Genomic DNA, 15611 nt, shown 5'->3' with positions numbered 1-15611 from the left:
CTAAAACTAAGACAATTCCTAAAAGACATGACCAGAAAAGATCTTCACCACAACACACTGTAGTCAAACTTTCAACAATAAAGCATGAAGAAAAGATACTAAAATGTGCCCAAGAGAAATGCCAGATTACTTTTAAAGGCTCTCTGATCAGACTCACTGAGTTCTCATCAGAAACCCTATAGGCCAGGAAAGAATGGAGAGACATTAGTCCAAGTCTTAAAAAAAAAAAAAAAAAAAAAAATCAACCCAGAAAATACTGTATCCTGCAAAGCCCTCATTTATGAAGGCACCAAAAACAACTTCCATAACAGAAACTGAAATAATTTGTCAACACTTATCCAGCCTTACAAAGGATGCTTAACGATGTGCACACACAAAAACACAGAAAGAGAGTCATTAGGAAAGAATACAAAATTGACATTTTGAGATTTGATTATTGTTTACAACCCTTGTCTCTACTGTTGAGCAACAGTGTATTTTTCTTGTTATTATTTGTTGAATACTTAGTATAGGGTTAATCTCATGTGTATAAAATAAACTGAAAGTAGATCATTTTGAAAATTATAATAAGAAAGAAAGGAGAAGGGATGGTGAGAGTATGGGAGGGAGGGTAGTGTGGGAAGTATCACTATGCTCCAAAGTCTGTATATATGAAATACATGAAACTTGTTCACCTTAAAAAATTTTAAGTAATAATAACAGGGTCTCTGTGGGGAGTGGCAGGAGGAGAAGCTGAAACAGTAAATTGAACCCCTGGTTCACACAACCATGAATACACTCTAGAAATTCAAACTTGACCTCTACTAAAGGAGAGCCATAAAAGGCTTTTAATTTAAAGAGGTCACTCTGGAAAGCCAGGAAAACCAGTTTGGGAATTACTAAGTCACCATGTATGGGGGGCAAGGGGACTCCACTAAGACATAGGCAATTAAAAAACTAAGACAAATGTGTAGTACTTGAAGGAGGAAACACAGGATTTGGTGACTGACAAGATTTCAGAGATTAAGAAAGGAAGGATGGTTACAATCTTGACATTTCTGATATGTTCTGGAGATGGCACACAGGTAGAAACAGAAATGTTTTGGCTTAAGAATGAGTATTGGAGGCCAGGGGAGAGAAAACAAAGAATTGGGATAGTGGGTTCCTTGATAAAATTTATAATCCTCTAATTTATATGAAGAAAACAAGTATCGGGGCTGGTGCTTTGGCAAAGTGGGTTAATGTCCTGGCCTGAAGCAATGGCATCCCATATGGGCGCCAATTCTAGTCCCGCTGCTCCTCTTTCAATACAGCTCTCTGCTGTGGCCTGGGATAGCAGTAGAGGATGGCCCAAGTCCTTGGGCCCCCTGTACCCACGTGGGAGACCTGGAGGAGGCTCCTAGCTTTGATCGGCACAGCTCTGGCTGTTGCAGCCAATTGGGGAGTGAACCATCAGATGGAAGACCTCTCTCTCTCTCTCTCTCTCTCTCTCTCTGCCCCTCTTCTCTCTGTGTAACTCTGACTTTCAAATATATAAATCTTCAAAAAAAAGAAAAAGAAAACAAGTATCATATGGTCGAAACTACTAAAAAAGCAAATCAGTCTACAAAATTACCAGCTCATCACATACTACAGTTTACTGAGGAACTAGGGTTATAATGTGAACACTAGTCACAGTTCCTGCTGCCCAGCATTCATCTCTGAGATGAGCTTCAAACCACCTCACTTCCACAGTAAAAAAAGATCTTGCTGAGAAAGAAAGCACCTACATTTGATGACTGACAGCGAGCACCACTGAACTTTCTTCCAGCGACTGCAGATTAGCCAGTGATTGACTCTTTTAACCAACTCTGCCAAGTGGTCTGGGTCAGACTTCATAATCTGATCAAATTCTGCAAACTAAAAAGTAAAATAATTTAATACTAGTATTAAAAGATAGATGTGTTTAAACATACAGAGAGAAACAAAATAAACCTAATCCAAACCCAAAATCAAACTCTGGAAAATGGTTGGCTGTATGTCAATTATTTAGTTTTATACACATCTTAATGGGGCTTAGAGCAAACCCCAACATACTTGACTGTATTTTGCTTCCTTACTCTTCTTTCCTTCAGGATCTTTTCTAGAAAGGCAGGTAAAGTTGGCAGGAGCATACGGGAGGATACTTACTATTACATTCAATAATAAAAGTAGAAAAAAATCTTAAGTAACAATTCCAGATGGTTGGCAAAAAGTTTGAGAAAATGAAAAAGAACAAATATAACTCTGAATTGGATCACAGTCTCAGATATCTCTATATAGTTCTTGATAAAATAGAGTCAGCTATATAATACTAATTACCACAACCATTCTGTCTTTCCCAAATTCCATCTCCATTTTAGACAAAAGAAAGAAATTACTAAGGGATGGACCTCACAAATAAAATAACTATGAGACTACTGATTAGTAAAGTGCATTATTTTCATTATTTACCACCAAATTCCATGATTTCTACCCTTTACCAAATGTGCCCACTACAGTAGTAAGGATATCACATATTAATCGGTGTGACAGATTCTTAAAATCAAAATTAAGCTAAAGTTATCATAATGATTTTAAAGATCTGGATTTTGGCCTTAGGCTTTCAAGAAATCCCTCTAATTGACTAATTTTTCCAGAGGTAAACAAGAACCAAGTACTTTTTCTGTCAGGCTGTTAATTATATCTACTTAGTTAACATATAATTATATGTAATTAATTATTATATCTCTAAAATAAGAGAAATGTTGAATTTATAATAAATATGATTAAAGCTAAGCCAACTCTGAACTATATCCTTTTTTCTTAACATTTCTTCTTTTACAGTAAATGCTATAGGCCTTCTGTAACAAAAATCTGCACAAAATAGTGCATACATTGGTGATGTGTATACATATTTCACGTCCTGCCCAAAAATATGAAATAAAACTTCTTTATTATGATTAATTTAAACTTGAAGACACCAGGGCTAATTATTAATGATCCAGCAAACTCAAACAAATATGGCTGGCAACTTAAATATGGTAACAATCATTTTACAATTATGCAATGCAATTATATAATACTACTAAACAAGTTAAATGTCATGGAAATATCACTATCCAACTGTGAATAGAATCTCGATATTTCTATTTAGTTATGCAGTATTCTATAACACAGTCTTGTAACTTAGCACAAAAATCTGTGCTAAAACTATACTAATCTGTACTAATCTGTACTAAAACTATAGGGCTATATATAGCCTAAAAAACTATTTTATACATACAAAAGTATTTATACATTCATTTATCCTAGAGGTTGAGAGAGGTCAACACAAACTCTCCTTAAACATCTACCACAGTCTAGTAGAATTTGTTCTCACAGGGAAGAGTAGAAGGGATGGTAAAATCTCCAATCACAGAGAACTGACTTAAACTTGTTTTAGAAATGCTTTCAACATGTTTAAAATTGGATTATTTTCTAGTTAACCCTTCTTTAAGTAAGAAAGCCAACTGAACAGTGCTCTGATTCCAATACTTCCAGCTTCAATGAAGTTGAAAAAATTATATACAATGTATTATACATTACAAACATATCACAAGTAGGGAAATTATATGTAATCACATACAATTTCATGCTGTTTATGACCATATAATTCACATGTAATAATAAAATTACACAACACTTAAAGATATTAACTAACCTCCAACTATCTGTATTCATGATATTAAAATATTAAAAGTTTAAAATATATATTTACCTTGCCAGGTCTAAAAAATACTTTTGTTAACCCAAACTTGTAGTCAATTTCATTTAAGCCCAAGGCTTTAAAAAGAGCCTGAAAAATAAAAGTTAAAACATTTTAATGTCAACTTACAATTACCAGAAGAGTTTACAGCTAAGAAATCTAAACTCGGGTGGCATTTATACCTTACAAAATAGTCTGGGATCCAGTCGTGCAAGTTTGTCTGGCATGTATTTTTTATACATGTTGTAGAGTTCATGAAATGAAGCTCGTGATGGGAATCCACCCTGCATCAAGTCCAAAACAGACACCATACCTAGATTTATAAACAAACACAAATCACTGTTAATTACTGTATAAAAATCCAAAGTAACTTGTGAATGATCAATTTTGCAAATTAATTCTGACAAAGAAGCAATTTGCAGGAATTATCAGCAATGAAACATTATATAGGAAATGTTGTACTCTATATGTCTTAACTTATCTACCACTTAAAACTACTGAAGTAGATTTCTACCTAAAACAAGCATGACTAACCATTTCCTATACGCCAAGTATATGTCTTCAAAAAATTCAATTCTAGTTTCTACGTTTTTTTAAATTTAATTAATTAATTTATTTGACAGAGTTCCAGAGAGAGAGAGAATCTCCCATTTGCTGGTTCACTCCCCACATGGCCACCATGGCCAGTAGTAGGTCGGGCCAAAGCCCGGAGCCAGGAGCTTCTTCCAGGTCTCCCACTGGGGTACAGGGGCCCAAAGACTTGGGTCATCTTCTGCTCCTTTTTCAGGTGCATTAGCAGGGAGCTGGATCGAAGTTGAGCAGCCAGGAGTTGAACTGGTGCCCATGTGGGATGCTGGCATTACAGACAGTGGTTTAACCCATCATGCCACAACACCAACCCCCACTTATCAAATTCTAAGGTTCATTGAACAAGACTTCCAACAGATATCCACAAAGCAGTCAAATACTTTTCTATATATTCCTCAGTTTTCATCAGTATTTAAATAAAGCAAATGAAAAAGAAAGCTCACTAAAGCTACAACAAAGACCCCTTTCTTTCATCTCTCAAGAAACTACTCTATTGGGATGGTGAGTACACAGGATGATTATTTATTTTTCAGTATAACTCTAGCAAGGGGTTGATCAGAGCCGTGAATCAATGTGAGCTTTTCAGGTCAGGAAAAGTGTGAAAGAAGCAGGAAAAAGGCTGAAAAACTATAGCTAGTGCCAGAATCTTGTTCACATAAATGTATTTCAGTCTCTGGGACTATTCAAATTAATGGAGAAAAAAGGATATTTAACAAAAGTGTTGTGGGGCTGGTGCTGTGGCATAGTGGGTAAAGCCGCCACCTGCAGTGCCAGCATCCCATATGGGCTCCAGTTTGAATCCCAGCTGCTCCACTTCTGATTTAGCTCTCTATTAGGCCTGAGAAATCAGTGGGAAGATGACCCAAGTCCTTGGCCCCTGTATCCACATGGGAGACCCGGAGGAAGCTCCTGGCTCCGATCGGCCCAGATCCCGCAGTTGCGGCCATTTGGAGAATGAACCTCTCTCTCTCTTTTTGCCTCTGCCTCTCTGTAGCTCTGCCTTTCAAATAAATAAATACATCTTTTTTTAAAAAAAAAAGTAATTTAAATTAATATTTTTTCATTGTAATTTAAGTCAAATTTAAAAAAACTTTTTTAAGTGGGTACATTTTTATTCTAAATTAACTCATGGGAAATATGGCCTTTCTAGGAAATTAGGTTGAACTGATAACCTATTTGACAAAGTCATAAAACATCAATAGTACCTAGAAATGATGGCAGTATAAGACAACAGACATGCATACTTAGCGGGAAAGTAAACCAGCACAACAATTCTGAGTGGTAATTTGGAAACATTTATTGCTAGGGCTCTATAATTTCTATTTCCATGAATCTATATTATATCTTTTCTCATCTGTGGGAAAGATAATCATGGAGTATGTCCATATGGCCTTTGGCTCATTGTTTATAATAGAAAAATAAACAAATAATTGAAATATCAATTGATCATATGATAGAATATGCATATTAATTTAAAAGAACACAGCAGGAGCCAACATTGTGGCACCGCAGGTTAAAGCCACTGTTTGCAAAGCAGGAATCCCATATCAAGGAGCTGGCTCAGAGTACCAGCTACTGCATACCTGATTCAGATTCCCGCTAACATGCCTGAGAAGACAGCAGAAGATTATTCAAGTATGGGCCCCTGCCATCCACATGGGAGACAAGGATGAAGCTCCTAGCTCCAGCCTGACCCAGCCCTGGCTATCGGACTCATTTGGGTAGTGAACCTACAGACAGAAGATCAATCTCTTTCGCTCCCCAACCCTACCCCTCTGTCACTCTGCCTTTCAAATAAATAAATAAATTTTTAAACTCACACACACACACAGAGTAAAGCTTTATCTAACCAGTATAAAAACATATCCAAGACTTACTATTAAATGGTCATTCCTGAGAAGTGACTTCCTTATTTATTCTGTGCTTTTTACTTTTTGCTACTGTGAGCACATGTAACTGCATAATTTTAATGCTAATTAATGAACCACATAAAAGCAATCAATTCTATTGGGGAAAAAAAAAACCCCAGAACTAGATTTAGTCCCATGCTCTGGTTGAAGAAATAATAGTAAGATATGGTTGGTATTGTCATGGCTTTTACCCATTTACATCAAATACATAAGCACCTTTGTAAATGTATGTAACTGCAACCTCTAAGTCTCTTGGATTTCCCCATGGCTGCAAAATGTGAACTACACAGAGAGCTGGACTGGAAGAGGAGCAACTAAGACTAGAACCCGGCGCCCATGTGGGATGCCGGCACCACAGACGGAGGATTAACCTAGTGTGCCCCATGTTTCCATCTTTTTACAAGTCATGGAATGGCAAGCAAGGACACCAGAACCCACCTGCCGACCGTCCTGGGAAGGATGAGAAACAACCACGGCTGCACTGCGGCGGCCAGGGAAAGCAGCCTGCCCGAGGGAGAGCCAGGTTTCCCGGCAGCGTTTTTATATTTTACTTCAGTGATGTAGAATGGCTCTATTGCACAAGAAACTACTCCCAGTACTGCACTAATAACTTGTCATTCAGAAGAAACAGGGGATTAAAAACCTTACTGCACTTTAAAATAATCAAGATAATGGTAAATTTTCTGAAAACACCACAAATAATGACAGGCACACATGGAAGTATGGTAATACCTGAGCACTGAAGTTGAGACAGAATTTGAGCACCTTCAAAGTGGTGGCTTGTCATCTTTAAATTAGGTTTGATGCATCGAATAAAGCTTGCTCCCTAGGAGAAGAAGGGGGATTTTGAAACAGTACATATGAATCCTTATTTTTCTAACATCTATGAATGTCAGCTACTTTCAAAGCATATTAACACATGAAACTTAATCACTAAGGAACTTAAAAATACATTAGCGTGCTTTTATAATTTAAAGACTGAACTGAATTTCTATACTACAAATTTTTTTAAAGGTTTATTATTTGAAAGTCAGAATTGTAGAGCAAGAGACAGAAAGAGAAAGAGATTCTTCCATCCACTGGTTCATTCTCCAAATGGCCACAACAGCCAGGGCTGCGCCAAGCCGCAGCCAGGAGCCAGGAGTTTCATCTGGGTCTCCCACGTGGGTGCAGGAGCACAAGCACTTGGGCCATCTTCCAGTGCTTTCCCAGGTACATTAGCAGGGAGCTAGATAGAAACTGTAGCAGCCAGGCCTCAAACTAGCACCCACATGGAATGCCGGTGCTACAAATAACTGGCTCACCCCACTGCACCACAGTGCTCACTCTTATACATTACAAATTAATATTAGAAAAATATTACGTTTTAGATTTGAATGTAAAACATTGTAAAATGTCTTTTACTGTAAGATTTCAACATATAAACATACATTTTGGAGTCTTGATATATATAAGGTTATATTCCACATTTAAACATTTATATGCTGTATTTTATATTTCTGTGTTAAGAAAACTATCCTATAAGAAGAGGAGAAAATAAAATTATATCCCTTAAAATTTAGGCCAAATTGTCAAACAAAAAAGAAAACAAAAGTTTTCAACCACTCCACTTCAAAAATATACAAAGTGTCATTAAGCTACACCACTGAAAGCACAATGAAAGTTTTATCTGTTAAAACTATTTTTAAAAGTTGAAAGCCACTCATTTGGAATCAGCTATCAGACTGTGCTGAATGAGAAAGCAAGAATATTGATTGCGTAAGATAATGAAACTTGAGCCCTGAAGCTAACATAATAGACACCCAAAACCACTGTTTCTCTACCAAGTGGTCACCTCGCAGAAGTAAACAGTTATTTCAAGAATGATCATTGTGGGGCCTGCACTGTGGCGCAGCAGGTTAATGCCCTAGCCTGAAGAGCTAGCATCCCATGTGGGTGCCGGTTCAAGTCCTGACTGCTCCACTTCCAATCCAGCTCTCTGCTATGGCCTGGGAGAGCAGTAGAGGATGGCCCAAGTCCTTGGGCCCCAGCACCCACATGGGAGACCCAGAAGAAGCTCCTGGCTCCTGGCTTTAGATTGGTGCAGCTCCAGCCGTTGCAGCCAATTGGGGAGTGAACCAGTGGATGGAAGACCTCTCTCTCTCTCTCTCTCTCTCTCTCTCTCTCTCTCTGCCTCTCCTTCTCTCTCAGTTTAACTATAACTTTGACTTTCAAATAAATAAATAAATCTTTAAAAAAAAAGAATGATGATCATTGCAAATAGTCTTAGGACATGTTTTAGAAATGCTTTGTTTTTTCTATAAATCACAAAAGTAACCTCATCATTTTAAAGTAGCATCCTATTTAGTACATAAATATAAAATATTCCCATTAGATTTAATTTTTAAAGATATTTGGTCCTTAAGAGATAATTATCTGAAGCCAAGGTGGTTATTTTAAAAATTTTCATGATTCCAGAAGCAACTCTTACAGTAAGTTAAGTAACAATAGCACTGACAGAATAAATGTTTGGCTTTTCAAAATGACTACTGGAAAAGGAAGAGTACTCAGTGAAGTTCTGTGATCTGATAGCAAGTCTTACCTTAGAATCATGCTTCATTTACAAGGAGAAATTCATGGAAAATGGAAATTAAATGATAAGTTGTGGTAGGTAACTGGCCTGGTGGTTAAGACACCAGCCACTTGGGGACGCCCTCACCCCATATCAGGTGCCTGGGTCAGCGTCCCAACTCCACTCTCCATTCCAGCTTTCTGTTAATGTACACCGTATAGTAATGGCTCAGTTGGCTGAGTCACTCATGTAGGAGACATGGATTGTAATCTGGGCTTGGACTGGCCCAGCCCTGGCCATTATAGATATTTGGAGAGTGACCTAGCAAATGGGAGCTCTATCTGTCTGTTGTCTGTCTGCCTGTCTCTATCTCTTTATAAATAAAATTAACTAATAAAAAGGTAAGTTTATTTTGATGCAAAAAAGTTTGTTATATTTTCATAATATGTATTTTCCATGAACTTTCTGAAGACTCCTCATTTATAACCCACATATTAAATTTTTTCTCAGTGTTTTCTTGTTGTTGTTTTTTATTTGACAGGTAGTTATAGACAGTGAGAGAGAGAGACAGAGAGAAAGGTCTTCCCTCCGTTGGTTCACCCCCCAAATGGCCACCATGGCCAGCACTGTGCTGATCCAAAGCCAGGAGCCAGGTGCTTCCTCCTGGTCTCCCATGAGGGAGCAGGAGCCCAAGCACTTGGGCCATCCTCCACTGCCCTCCCGAGCCACAGCAGAGAGCTGGACTGCAAGAGGAGCAACCAGGACTAGAACCCAGGGCCCATATGGGATGCCGGCGCCACAGGCAGAGGATTAACCAAATGAGCCACGGCAGCGGCCCCTCTCAGTGTTTTGTTTTGTTTTTTTTTTTTTTAAAGAAAATCACTTTCAAAAAGACTTCTAATAAATTTTGACTCTATAATGGCTCATAAAAATGTTATGTGTTGGGCTGGTGCTGTGATGTGGTGGGTGAGGCCACTGCCTGCAGTGCTGCCATCCCATAGGGCTCCCTGCTAATGCACCTGGGAAAGCAGTGGAAGATGGCTAGGGTCCTTGGGCCCCTGCACTCACATGGGAGACCCAGAAGAAGCTCCTAACTCCAGGCTTTGGATTGGCCCAGCTCTGGCCATTGCGGCCATTTGGGAAGTGAACCAACAGATGGAAGACTTCTCTCTCTCTCTCTCTCTCTGAGCCTCTCTGTAGCTCTGCCTTTCAAATAAATAAATAAATCTTTAAAAAAAATACATTATGTCCATTTTTTCCAGATCATCAACACTGCCATGTCTGGAGAATGTATTTATTACTTAAAAAGTAATAAAATTAAATCAAATTATATGTGTAATCTTTAATCCTAAAAAAATACATTCTGCTCTATACTTCCTATTATTTTCACCTTTCTAAAAGTATAGGGTAGTCAAATTAATAACATTCAAAAAGTTCTCTATTATTTATGAAACAGTTTAACTTCACAATATATTTTATCTGTCTTCAGAACAAACCTAACAAAAACTATAACCATTTTAAAGCCTGAAGTTTTTTTATTGAAGAGAATCTGGTTGAAAATGTATTTCTAATTATTCTAGGGTTACTGTGCTTGCTTGAGTAATTAGCAGCAATAGTCTCAAAGAGCCATTTTTAAAAGCATGGTTTATTTTTAAGTGTACTCACAGTACTTCGAAGTTTATCCAGAAGCAAATTTAACTGTGTCTATGAAAGAAAGAGTATCAGTTTATTATTTCAGAAAAACATATTATACAATATCATGAATTAATACTAGCTTTCCAATGTAAGAATAAAGCAACATGCAACATTCACATGTAACACATTACAGTTTAACAACCTCCTACACAACCTCTTTAACAGATGGAATCATGCAAAATGGCTAATGTAAAATGAAGAACAATAACTTACTTTACTTACACCAAAGTTGTATAATTCAAGGACTGCAAATTAGCAATACTAAAAACATACATACAAATTTTCGCTTGGGATGAATGAGGAAAGAGTGCATAGGAAATGAAAGAAGTAAATGGGATGCATTCATGAGACAAGAGGCTCAGTATTTTCATATGTGGCAAACTTGTGTAGTTGGTGTCACAAGCCATTAAGAATGAACGCATAGTTTAAAATATATACTCAGGTATATATCAGGATCATTTTGTGTATAACTTAGCAAAAAGAAAAGAGCCTTGCCTTGCTATAGAAATTCTCTTTACTATTTTAAAACATTTCACATTTAAATTACTTTTAAAATATGGACAATTTTTTTATAAAAAATTCTGACGATGAACACTACAAATTACTTTCCTTTTTTTATAATATTGATTATAATTTACTCTGGTTCAGTACATTAGAATCCTTGATTTGCTTTACTACTTTGCAAAGTAAATTATATAAAATTCTTACATCTGGATTTTATACTGAGAGGTTTATTATACTACTTTAAAATGACAAACTAATATGTCAATTCTTAAATTAATAGTGCTTTGATTATACATATATAGACATTACTGAATGTTTTGGTCAGATATTGCTTAAACCTTTTCATATTATCATGCTTAACTCTAATTAATGAAATATTATTTGTCTTATCTTAAAGGTGAGAGAATTGAGATCCAGGTAGATAAATATCTTGCCCAAGATCATGGAGCCAAAAATGGCAAAGCCTTGATTCCAACATAGATCTGAGACCAAATTTCATTCTCTGTAATGTGATACTTCACATAGCAAGGCTTAAGTTATAAACTGGAATGAATTTGTCATTGAATTGAAGCAATGCAGTCACAGCCCACTTATCTGACTGACTAGAGTTCTGGCAACCTTAAACATTCTGGACCACCACAGAACTGGAAAGTAAGGACAAGAACCGGGAATTCAGGAGGAAAATAACCACATGTTACAAAGTCCATTATCCTGAATCCACACACCAAGCAGAGGGCTCTGTTCTCTGAAAACTGGAGCTACAGTCAGAAGAGTAGAAGCAACAAATATAAATTAAAACATCTGAGAAAAAAAAGGATATCAAAATACAGAAGCCAAGGACCATAAGGCATAAGGTATTTAGCCTTATTTTTATTTTAAAGCAAACAAATATTTATGTTTACTATAAGATTTCCTTCAAAAAAGATTACTTTTTCTAAAACACTAACAGTAAGAGGGTATGTTTCAATAAACCAAAACAGGCACTTTCCAGTAGAAAATTTGGGGTTCCTAGTGATGTGGATTAACTGAACTATTACTATTGAGAGGTAGCCTGTTCTGATTGTCTTACATACTTTGAATTTAATTTTACTTTGTTTAAAATTAATAATCACTGTACTACTTTTTCATTTCAAAGTATCTCAGATAAAAACATGAAATACACAGCTTTTGGGGCTGGTGCTGTGGTGTAGCGGGTAAAGCTGCTGCCTGCAGTGCTGGCATCCCATATGGGTGCCAGTTCGAGCTCCACTTCCAAGCCAGCTCTCTGCTATGGCCTGGGAAAGCAGTAGAAGATGGCCCAAGTACTTGGGCCCCTGCACCCGCCTGGGAGACCCGGAAGAAGCTCCTGGCTCCTGGCTTCAGATCACCACAGCTCCAGGTGTTTTGACCATTTGGGGAGTGAATCATCAGATGGAAGACCTCTCTCTCTCTCTCTCCCTCCCTCTCTCTCTTTCTCTCTCTCTCTCATATGGAAGACCTCTCTCTCTCTCTCTGCCTCTCCTTTCTCTTTGTAACTCTGACTTTCAAATAAAGAAATAATTCTTTAAAAAATATACAGCTTTTAGCAGCTTAAAGTAAAAAAAGAATAATAATACACATAAGCAAGTATAAGGTATTTCAAGGCTCAACAAATAAGTTTATTTAAGCCAAAGAAGAATTTTAAGAATGTTTTCATTTCTATTTATACTAGCTAAAATTTCAAGTATGGTCTCATCAGCAAAACTACTATAATGTTACAATAGGAAAATAATGAATTATATCCACTTTATATGGGCTACTGTATGATTTTTACATCAATCTGTTATTGAATGTTTATTCAGGAATTTTAAATACTGAAATAAGAGAAAAAATGTTGCCCATCGAGAGGGTTAGGAATTCATAATTCATTTAATATAATTACAAAAAAATCAAGGCTTTTTATTCAGTTACCTAAAATCATATTATGTGCTTACTCCTATATTTATGATTAAGCTTTTTTAAAAATGAATTTTTATGAGCATGATTTTATCAAGCTATTTATTTATGGCCCATTTAAATCCAACAGATATTTGCTAAGTTTATGCTATCAGTCTGTATGACAGTGGAGTTGGCCCTCCATATCCATGGTTTCCACCTGCAGATTCAACCAACCTCCACCAAAGATACTTAAAAAGATAAAGTGCATCTGTATAGAATGCATATCCTTTTATTTCTTGTCATTATTTCTTAAGAAATATGCTATAACAACCTTTTATATTGCATTAGATATTAAAAGTATATGAGAGGATGTGCAGACTGTATGTAAATACTGTGCCATTTTATATCAGCCACCTTAGCATTTGTGCATTTGGGTATCTGCAGGGCATTCTGGAACCAACCCCCTGTGGATAGAAAGGGCTGACTGTGTTCTGATGTTTAAATATTATTCTTAATTAAGTATATATAACAAAAGGCAACTATAGAGTTTTACTATAAATACAACAGCAATGTTAAACAAGCAATTTGAAGAGTTTGCCACAACTAAGCATGTATCTTTTATAGGAGTTATTCAAAGCCTTAATCAAGTTTAGTGCAATATGCATGCCCACAATGCCACAGTGAGAGAACACATTGAAAACAAATTAAAACTGAGTCATTAATTTGAACCCGGCTCTTTTTCACATGGCAGCCACTCTATAAGTAAGAGTCCATGAAGGTGATCATTTACCTGAAGCCCCTGGCTGTGCCTGCTTTTCCTCTCTCAACTCAACTAGTCCTCTCTAGCCATCTCCAGCTGCACTACTCCAGCTAAAACAAAACTGCTGAACGAGGAAGGAAACAGAAAACACAAGGGAAAGAGAAGGTTGGAAGGTCAACTAGACAGGAGGCAGAAGCAAGAACATTAGGAGAAGCAATCAGATATGTTAAGTACCAAGAAAGAACACATTCAGAAAATTACAAGCACTTCTGTATGTTCAACTACAAGGCCTATGTTATTTTTATATGTGTGTGTGTGTGTGTGTTGTTTTGCATACAAATATCAACAACGTAGGGTTTACTTCTGAACTTTACTTATGGGATTTCTGTCAGCGATCTACATTATCCATTTCAGAATATAAAACAATGTATTAATTTTAAATGCAGTAAAAAAATACTTCAAACTATTTATTTAACAGAAATACCTTAAACTTGTTTCCCACACTGATGAAGCTAAGTTTTCCTGCTTTTTGTTTAGTATCTTTGTTGTTATTTGTTGATGATTCAAATAATTCCCGTATAAACTTATCCCTGGATTCACATATTAAGGATTCGAGAGACATGTGTAAAGCATCATTATTTTTCTCCACAAACTGGGTCTGAAAAATAAACCAAACATTAGTATTCTAATCCATCTTACGGGGATATTCCTTAATATACCTGTGTCCAATAGGACTTTTTGCAATGACAGAAACAATCTCTATCTGCACTACCCAATAAAGTTGCCACCTGTCAGTGTAAGCACTTGAAGTGTGGTGAGTGGACTGAGGAACTGAATTTTTATTTTAATTTAAATAGCCACTGTGAGGCAACTAGAGGCTATCATATTTTATAGTATAGTTTCAACATTGAGTGCTTGTTCTCTGAACAAAGTCACACTCACTGTTTCATAGCACACAGCCCCTGCAAAATGCCTGATGATGAAGCCTTCATCATCTCTGATGTTCCTATGAATCGCCAGCTTGGACTTCCTGGGAATCTGAAAAACAATACACAGATGGGTTATTAAGTTATCAAAAATACATTAGATAATTTTTCCTTTAGAAAACATGTGAGGAATAAAACACTTAAAATTATACAAAACAATGTTCACACTTCTCAAAGTTAATACCTTAAATACCTAGTATGCCTTAGAGTACCAGTAAATATAGCAAATATTTGGTTATAATGCCTTTAAAAATTAGATATAACCAAAAAAACCCAAAACCCTATTAGAAGCACATGCAAAATATCTGGCACATTATACAGTTAACTGTCTAAAGCAGTGCTTCTCAAACTTGGCACTATATCAGAATCACCCAGAGAACTTTTAAACATCCCAAAGCCCATATCATTTATTTCTTCAGGGGTTTCTCATGTAAAACAGGTAAAGAGATACCTGAAGTCACCACAGAGACTCTACTACTTACTATATCAAACCATACACCTTAATATGTTTATACACAATAAGCCTAAATCTATCTCAAGGAAACTAAATCATTTTAAGGTTGTAGCACTTAATTTTATCTCATATGTGTGTCTTATCTAAAGTTTCCAAAATGCTTTCACACAGAAGATCACATTTCAAGTCTTCAAAACAATCTTACTTAAAAATGAGAAATACAACACTTGGGGACCTTAAAGGCTCAAAGTCAGACAGCCAGGAGAACTCAGAGGTTCTTCCCTGCCAGAGGCAATAAAGACACTAGAACAAGCTGGGTGCGGACTCTGCAGCAAACTGCCCTTCTTCACACGCCACACTGCGCATGTCACCTAACCTCTCCTGCTATGTCTCTCTCCATAGCACAAGGATACTAACAGGAATAAGTAAAATCATTACAGCACAGCCTGGTACGTAATATGTGTTCAATCAATGGCCATTGCATTCATTTCCAAAGAAATACAACAAAAGCAATGGCCTACATAAAATGTGATTTACTGGCTC

The 15611-nt window shown here is 36.6% G+C and overlaps 1 protein-coding gene across 4 annotated transcripts in view; it reads right to left on the bottom strand.

Annotated features, from left to right (window-relative positions):
* MYO6 (myosin VI) overlaps positions 1-15611 on the bottom strand; it is a 175634-nt gene that overhangs the window by 34253 nt on the left and 125770 nt on the right. For all 4 annotated transcript variants that reach the window (XM_062186394.1, XM_062186395.1, XM_062186396.1 and 1 more), the window contains exons 18-24: positions 14571-14666; positions 14113-14286; positions 10439-10477; positions 6955-7048; positions 3907-4037; positions 3737-3814; positions 1749-1878 (exon numbers count right to left, since the gene is read on the bottom strand). In XM_062186394.1, the coding sequence (XP_062042378.1) occupies positions 1749-1878; positions 3737-3814; positions 3907-4037; positions 6955-7048; positions 10439-10477; positions 14113-14286; positions 14571-14666 (742 nt within the window). The remainder of the gene's footprint in view (positions 1-1748; positions 1879-3736; positions 3815-3906; positions 4038-6954; positions 7049-10438; positions 10478-14112; positions 14287-14570; positions 14667-15611) is intronic.

This window comes from Lepus europaeus, chromosome 3 (genome assembly GCF_033115175.1).
Source record: "Lepus europaeus isolate LE1 chromosome 3, mLepTim1.pri, whole genome shotgun sequence".
Lineage (NCBI taxonomy): Eukaryota > Metazoa > Chordata > Mammalia > Lagomorpha > Leporidae > Lepus > Lepus europaeus.
Note: the sequence above shows the minus strand (reverse complement) of the source record. Positions and strands in the feature narration are given on the sequence as shown.